Here is an 8,610-nt window from a genome sequence, read left to right on the forward strand (position 1 = left end):
CCCATAAAACAATTGATTGGCACAGTGGTGCACCATGGTTTGTTTGCCACTATGGCATTGAATGGGCAAGATACAAATTAAAAAAAAAAAAGCAGCAAATAATGGGTATGCACCTTAACCCTGGCTGTGCTCAAAGCTGTGACCATGCAGCAAGCTTAAGCCTATAGGGAACCATGTTAAAAATGGTTTTTGAGGCAAAAAGTGACACTGTGTGCTCATTTGCATGTCATTTCCCAGAATCCCTTGCTGCAGTGGAAGTGCTGTATGCTGGGTGATAATGGGGAAAGGCGGGGTTGCAGACCTGCCTAAGACATGCAGATGAGCATACAGTTGTATTTGCATATATATATATATATATATATATATATATATATATATATATATATATATATATATATATATATATATAGTTACAGTACATAGTAGGTGAAGTTGCAGTTAAACCTATACTAAATTTAAACGACAGACACTTTGCCTATAATTGTATTTACAGTATTTTGATCAAGAGGAGGGCAAACAAAAACCCCAGTGAAACATCATCCAATGATATCTCATAAGGAAAAAATAAATTCCTTCCTGATGTTTATGACATCGTTTCACACACCTAAGTAGATCAATGTGCACCTCAGTGGTAAATTCTCTTTGCTACACTAAATCTGATGTACAGTATACGCAACCTCCATCCAAATCTAAAATTACGTATCGTCAAGCGCTTTAGTTGAAACGGTATTATTGAAGCAAGTAATATCCACATTTGCCAACAAATGCTGAAACATTAGAGACCAAAATATTAATGAGCACAACATCATCCATACATAATTCATTTTCTATACATTCAACATGTTTAACATTGTTAGACACTTTCTCATATGCCTTATCTTTTCCCTCCTGCCAGACTTTCACTCTGGTTTCTTTCACAAACCTACATTATATTTCTTTGGATTCCGTCACACTTTCTTAACTAACGTACCTAAATATAATATTTTCTCTGAAACCCTTAGACAAATCTTCTGTAAGTTCACCTCATCACTTTCTCACTCTGCAAACCTAAACAATTTTCCATAAAGAGCAGCTGATCCAGGCTTACTTTGCAATTTCAAAGATCATGTATTTTCCAACTGACTCTGCTTTTTCCAGCCATGTCATAGAAGGAAACCCATTTGACTTACCTGTTTAGTAAAAGTTAAGTGTTAAACTTCATGTCTGCTTTCTCATTCTCTGTTCTCTGAGACAGGGGAACAATACAGACTCAGTGCTGACAACTTTAAAGGAGATGTGTTTTTTTAATAGATTCAGGACATTTCAGAGTGAGGGGAGAATATACTGTAATGGTAACTTCAGTTTCAGTATGCAAGATAGGTCAGTTAGTGAAATATATTTGATAATTCTTGAATATAATAATAAATGTGTGCATCATTATTATATTTGTATTACTGTGAACTTATAATTACATATCACTATAATAATTAAAAAAACACTATAACCATACAGTGCATATTCTTATAAACTTTATATTATCATATGACTGATGCATATAGAAATTTGCTCAGCCCAAATGCTTATATACAGTATTTTACATTTTATGTTATGTTTCCTTTTATACTGTAGTTTTAGAGAATTAGGAGGGGCGTGGTCTCCCTTCTTCTTTGTGTGCAAAAAAATATTGGGTAAACCGCTTGTTTCCATACAAATATAGGAACAGGTAATGGATTTTAAAAGTGGGCAAAATGTACACCTACCAAGATTTAACTTTCAATCCATGCTCCAGCCCCTAATCATTACAATGCAAAGCGGTCATCCTGTATTAGAGAATACTACAGCTCCATTCAAATGAATCTGACTAAAACCTTCTGCAGCACAGGCAGGCGTCTCCAAAGCATTTTACATACTGTAGGGGTCTGTGAGAGGAACACATTTCCAACAGTAGGTAGAGATTAAGAGCAGATGGTCCTCACTGGGAGCCCTTCTAAATTATGGACAAGTGAGAATGTCTGAGTTCTAGCAATTCATCACTTTGTAGTGTATATTCTTTTGATATCCAGAACTGTAAAGACCATAATGCACCGTGATCAGAGTTGTACGGTCTTAGGTTGACATACATCACTATATATAATATAATAAAATGTTAGACTGAAAATAGTCATTGTACCTTGTTAAAATGGGTCTTGAATAGTCCTTGTTTTAAACTGAAAGAGATTACTGGTAAGAGTTTATTGGACAATTCCTAAAGCCAAGTTTCTTTTTCATTTGCTGACGTGCATATTTTTTTAAAAAACATTTTGTTGGAGAAAGTTTGTTAATTATGGCACTAGCTCTTAATTAATTGGATGTTCTAAACAATATGAATATAATTGTAATTAATAATGCTTTGTATCTACGTTTCAGGCTCAGTGTACACTGACATGCCAGTGGCAATCCAGGAGAAGAGTACAGTGTTTAAAGTTCTGATAGAAGCCAAGGATAATGGAAATCCCACTCTAGCTTCCACGGCACATGTTGAAATACTGGTTGACAATGTGAACAACTATGCTCCAAAGTTTTCTGAGACAGTCTATAATATCAGTGTCAGGGAAGATGCTTCAATGGGAGAGGCAGTGCTCACCTTTACAGCTACAGACTTGGACTGGACACACGCAAATGCATACATTGACTTTTCTATTATCAGTGGCAATGCACACAACTTATTTTCTGTGGAAAGCAGTGAAGTTCTTTCCAAACCTCCCTACGTAGTTGTTGGAAAACTTGTGATAAATGGGGTTTTGGACCGTGAAACAGTCTCCACCCATAGCTTAGTTATACTTGCAACTGATCAAGGATTCCCTCCACTGAATTCCAGTGCCACAGTTTTGATATGTATTCTTGATTCTAATGACAATCCACCAGTATTCAGCAACATGGAATACCATATCGGTGTCAGTGAAAACCATCCAGTGAGTAGCGTTATTATCATGATTTTGGCAACAGATTGTGATATTGGAGACAATGCATATATTACATACAGCATAGTATCAGGAAATGATAGAAGCTTTTTCTCTATAGATGGGCAAAATGGCACTGTGACTTTAGCACAACCACTGGATTATGAAGAAGCCATGAAGCATACTTTAACTTTACAGGCCATTGATGGATGGGGAAGTAAACAAAATGTCGCCTTTTCAGTACTTTTCATTACTGTTTTGGATGAAAATGACTTTTCCCCAAAGTTCCTGTTTAACAGTCTGAATTACAATATCTATGAAAATGTGCACTCTTTTTCACGTGTATGTACAGTTAATGCCATTGACTTGGATTCAGGACCCTATGGTGTCCTGAGTTACTCTATTCAGTCTTCATGCCTACATTATCCCAAAAATGAAGACATATTTTTTATAGACTCGCTAACTGGGGATCTTTATACAAAACATAAAATTGATTATGAAATGCAGAAAAGATACTGCCTCATTGTCCAGGCGAAAGATGAAAGTGAATCCACAGCCTGTGTTTTAGTTTATATAGACATTGAAGGAGAGGACGAATTTCAGCCTATCTTCAACCAGGACCACTATTTATTTGACTTGCCAAAAGAGAACAAAGCTGGACAAGTGATAGGGAAAGTCGACGCCTCAGATCGTGATGATGGGCTTGATGGAGTAATCCATTATTTCCTTGAAAAACCCTCTCAGTTTTTTTCTATTAATATAACAAATGGGATGATCTACTTAACGAGAAGTGTGCAAAAGAAGAGAAGCAATACAAAGAAAAATGATGAAATTATTGAGTTGTGTGTGAAAGCTCATGGTCCAAAATTTGACTCTAAATCAGCAACCTGTACTGTGCGAGTTAACATTTCCACATCTCTTGAAGGTTACCCTGGGATGTCAGCAAACATACTTTCCATTAGTTTCAGCATCTCATTTGTGTTTTTTTTGCTTTTGGCTATAAGCCTTATTGGAATTATTCTAAGATATAAGCGAAAGGATGTGGTGAATGCATGTGGGATAAAAGAGATCGAGATACCTGCACTACCCCAGTCAAATAGGAAAGACAACACCTCTGACCATTGTCCAAAATATGAGAATATCAAGACTTGTGTTGCACCAGATACATCTGAGTGGTTGGGTTTAGTTGGTATCAGGGAAAAGAAAGATACAGGCAACAAGTGTAGGAATTCAGACTCCAGCGGCCATGGCTCAACAGAAGGAGAAACTGCTGAAGATGAAGAAATCAAGATGATTAATGAATATCCTATTAGGAAAGAATCTGGTTCAGTCCTTAGTGAAAGAACTTCACGAGTGCCAGATTCTGGTATTCCAAGAGATTCTGATCTGCTCTCATGTGAGTCAGATGAAACCGGTGTGGTGATTAGTACAGAGAGCACAGAGAGTATAGATAACTTCAAAGATGAATGTGGAGAAGAGGAATGTGATACAAATTTTACTCGTGAAAAAGAATTATCTCCAACACATCACAACACTGAGAGAAAAGAGATACATGAAAAAACACTCTCCGAGACCAAACGAGATTACATCTTTGTTCCTACTGCATATGACTCTAGATATGGATCCCTTGCATCTCTAGTGGCCTCTGATGAGGATCTGAGAGGAAGTTATAATTGGGATTACTTGCTTAGTTGGGAACCCAGATTTCAGACTCTTTCCTCGGTGTTCGGTGATATTGGACGGCTGAAAGATGAAAGGATGCAAAGGCATGGCCTACCTAAACAAAAGAAATCTTTCATTTTCCCTCCTCCACTCATCACATCAGTAGCACAGCCTGGCATTAGGGCAGTCCCACCACGAATGCCAACTATTGTGTCTGGACAAACATTTATGAAATACCCCCGCTCGCCTTTCTTCACTAATCCTGCATGCCAGCCATCGACTATGACCCCAAGTTTTTCACCTTCACTCTCCGTGCTTACAGTGCATACTCCTTCAGCTTCACCCGTGCTTTCAGACACAGGTGTAACAGGAACATCCGTACCTACACTGTATGAAGAACTGTTAACACAGAAAGAGTTTCACGTGTAAAATATGAGGAAATTGCAAGTGTAATGAACATTTACGCACTTATGTGGACCAAATAAGGCATGCCTCAACAAATTCATTTTATTTTCCTTATTTTGCTTTAACCCCATTGTGTTTCGTTTGTATTTTTTATACTACCTAAATGGATTGCTGCAAAGGTACTGTTAGCCGTTCAATAAGGCTACGCTTTAGTGATTGTTCTGTTTGTATTTTTTTTGTTACAAAAATTATTTCTATGTTTCCCTCAGACAAAACTGTTACATATTTATTTCCCCAATTTCCAGCTCCTATAATGCATGAACTTTGCTCAATAGGAGACCATTGGGGCAAGCAGAAAGCTCACTGTTTCGGGCCATTTCCAAAGTATTATTTAGCAGAATGTATTTATTTTAGCCTAAGGTGTAATAATGTTATGTTTAAATGGACTTCATGTTCACTTTAGCATTATGTATATTTTATGGAATTCACTTACAGAATGTGAAGATAATGTTAAAGATAAGCAGTAAGTGGAAATTCCTTTGAAAATGTAGGGCCCTAACTTAGATAATAATGTAAAAAGTGCATAGGATAGTAACACAGTGGGAGGTGTTAAATATATCATAATGACAAGACACCAAAGATCTCCGATCATAAATAGCTAATACCTGGATTACTTCCTGTTGTGGGAAAAAGGAATTATTTACCAGCAATTTGTCCCCTATTAAATCGGCTAAAACAGTGTTCAGCAATAAATATATAAGGGTCCATATGTACCAAGTGGTGCTATACAATAAGACACCTTCCATCGCTCAGAAACTCCTTATGGAACATTCAAGTCAACAGCACAGATTAGTATCATAAGCCTAAATCTTTTTTATTTAATAAGTGTTTGTTTCTAAGCTGGAAAACGTAGGTTATATAGAATTAAAAGAAGATAAACTGAATAAATATTGAATGTATTCTGGAAATACAGAATCTTTTTTTATTCCATTCATTTTTTGGTACATGGCAGTAATAAGCAGACAGTAGTATGTTTGCACAGTGGTGATGTTAGAGCAGCCTTCATTCACTCTCTCAAAATGAACCTGCTCTCTATAATAACAATGAGTGTACTGTATCTACTTCTTTCCACACAGTCGCCCGATTCTTAAGGAAAATCAGTGTCTCCTGTCCAGAGGCTTCGGCCAGATCTGACACTTATTTTGATCATTTTATTTTGTATGGTGCTGAGTCTATTGCCTATAACTCTTGTAAAAAACAATAACAGAGTCCTATTCCGCATTAGATTTTCTTTATCGATGTTTGGAAGGGTATTCTTACAGGCTGTAAATGTAACTTTTGGTAACGCATACTGACATTATTGTTCTGTATTTTAAAGTTGCAGTTCATTCAGGAAGCTAAAGCAACAATAAACAGCTTATGGAATACGAGTACAAAAAAATGTTTCTGAATGAGGCTAACCAAATGAAGTATCATGTTAACATGCTAATAAAGTGTTTCCAAAGCAACTTTCATTTTAAACCATAATAAAGGATTTGTATATAACGTTTTATACTATTGAAGTGTACAAATTATCAGGGAAATATATATTCGGAATTAAATTGCAGCATGCGATTTTCATTAGTTTCTTCATACTGTACGCCACTGATTATTTCCACTTTGCCATATCATTCCAAAAGATAGTTTGATGGTGTGTTGGTGTTTCTTTAAGAACATAATGCAGATAGCTGAATCAACCAAACGAAAGATTATTACGGGTCATATGTACGATGTGATGTTTCTATATTGGAATGGGCTATAAGGTGTCTCCAGGCGCGGGAGGTGTGTTATGGAGTAGCAATGCTTAGTACATATGGCACTATATGGGAATTTAAACAAATAATGCCATTCCATTGATATAAAGTAGGCCCACATTTACAAAGTGGGGCTATTGCACAAGTCTTCTTCCAGCCCATGAAGAAGGAAATTCAATGGACTGTAAGGCTAAGTCGATGCTGCCGCAGACCACGCTGAGGCGTCCGCGCTCACATTGCCTTAAGGCTTTGATCGCATACATAGACTGCGCGGACGTGCGACAACAGGAGGGGAATGAAACTGATTTCTCGTGTGATGGGCAGGTCACGTGATGCCCCTAGACACGCCCCCCATGGCGTGTTGAGCATGGCCAAACAAAACGCACCCAATTCACGCTGGTGATGTCATGCAGGTGCACGCCTCGGCTAGGAAGAAAGCTGTATGGACGCAGCCAATGGTGTTGGAAGGTGATTTATGGCTCATTATGTTACTGGGATTTTACAACAGGATAATAGCATCATCGCATATGATACAGTGTTTTCATTGCTAATAGTATTCTGTGCTCTAGAAAAAAAAAGGATACGCGGTTTCACTGATAAATGCTCATATGAATTACATCATTTCCATTCCTGATCATGTTATTTATGTTTATATAATTTGATTTATATAGCACCAACAACGTATGAAGCGCTTTACAACATTACAGTAGAAGATGAATAAGTGTGAATAACTTGCAACAGGTAAATTACAACATACGGCGAAAGGAGACCCTGACACAAAGTGCTTACTCTATCATATTGAATGGCAATCATTACAATACAATATTTATTTTCAACAATTTGAGATGCTGAAAAAAAAAATATGTCAATCATGTAATGTATTTTCCCAAATATGTGTCTCCTATGTGTCTCCTATCAGCCCAACCTCATGCAGATGTAGCATGTTAAGAGGAGAAGCAGAGGCACTCTCTTGTGATGAATATAAAATATTAAAGTGAATAATAGTGATAGATTGTGAATAATGAATGTGGTGTTAAATAATTCAGTGAAATAAATGATATGCTGCTTGACCGATGAGGATCCTCCTTCGATCCTTAGGAAATGTTGGTAGTTGGATAAGGGGAGCACAGGATCATGAAAAAGATCAACTATGCATATCGTGCAATATTGCAATAATTTGAAGAATAGTGATAATTGTGTAAGTGGTCAATACCACTACTCACATGGCCCAGATAGAGTGTAGACACATAAAGGTTTCTTTATAAGAATGATCCCTGTCTATCACAGTCATTGGAAGTCTTGGAACTGGAGTGTTACAGGGAGAGCATCTACCCATAAGTTGGACGGGAACAGAGATCCCTTTGGGTATGTGGTTGATCACGGAACCATTGATCATGGTTTCCTGATGCAACACGCTTGCAAAGCGTGTTGAAGAAATACCATGACCTTTTGTAGCCATCACAGCCGCCGTAGGACACTGACAGAGTCCCAGGACCAATCAGCATCACACAAAGAACGCGGAAGAGAAGAATCCCAAGAGCTAAGGAAACCAGGCGACACGCTGTCCATGCTGTTGCTGTGCTCTGATCCAGGCTGCTGATGTTTTATATGTATGTACAGAGGTCTGTACATTGGTTTTATGCAAATATATTGATTTTTATACATAAATTCTCTCTGTGTACTGAAATCCACATGAGGGGAAGGCACCATAGCCCTCTCCTTGATAAAGGCAGTTCCCTGACGAAACTTTGGACCTTTTGGTGGCACATTAAATATTCTTTGCATAAGACCGTGTGCCTGCTTCCATTCTCTACCCTGTTCTCCACTGGGAT

At 37.5% G+C, this 8,610-nt stretch overlaps 1 protein-coding gene across 2 annotated transcripts in view; it reads left to right on the forward strand.

The window, feature by feature from the left end:
- DCHS2 (dachsous cadherin-related 2) overlaps positions 1-7,846 on the forward strand; it is a 328,465-nt gene extending 320,619 nt beyond the window's left edge. For both annotated transcript variants that reach the window (XM_075613040.1, XM_075613047.1), the window contains one exon: positions 2,386-7,846. In XM_075613040.1, the coding sequence (XP_075469155.1) occupies positions 2,386-5,009 (2,624 nt within the window). In that variant the 3' untranslated portion in view covers positions 5,010-7,846. The remainder of the gene's footprint in view (positions 1-2,385) is intronic.
- The last annotated feature ends 764 nt before the right edge of the window (positions 7,847-8,610 follow it).

This window comes from Ascaphus truei, chromosome 1 (assembly GCF_040206685.1).
Source record: "Ascaphus truei isolate aAscTru1 chromosome 1, aAscTru1.hap1, whole genome shotgun sequence".
Lineage (NCBI taxonomy): Eukaryota > Metazoa > Chordata > Amphibia > Anura > Ascaphidae > Ascaphus > Ascaphus truei.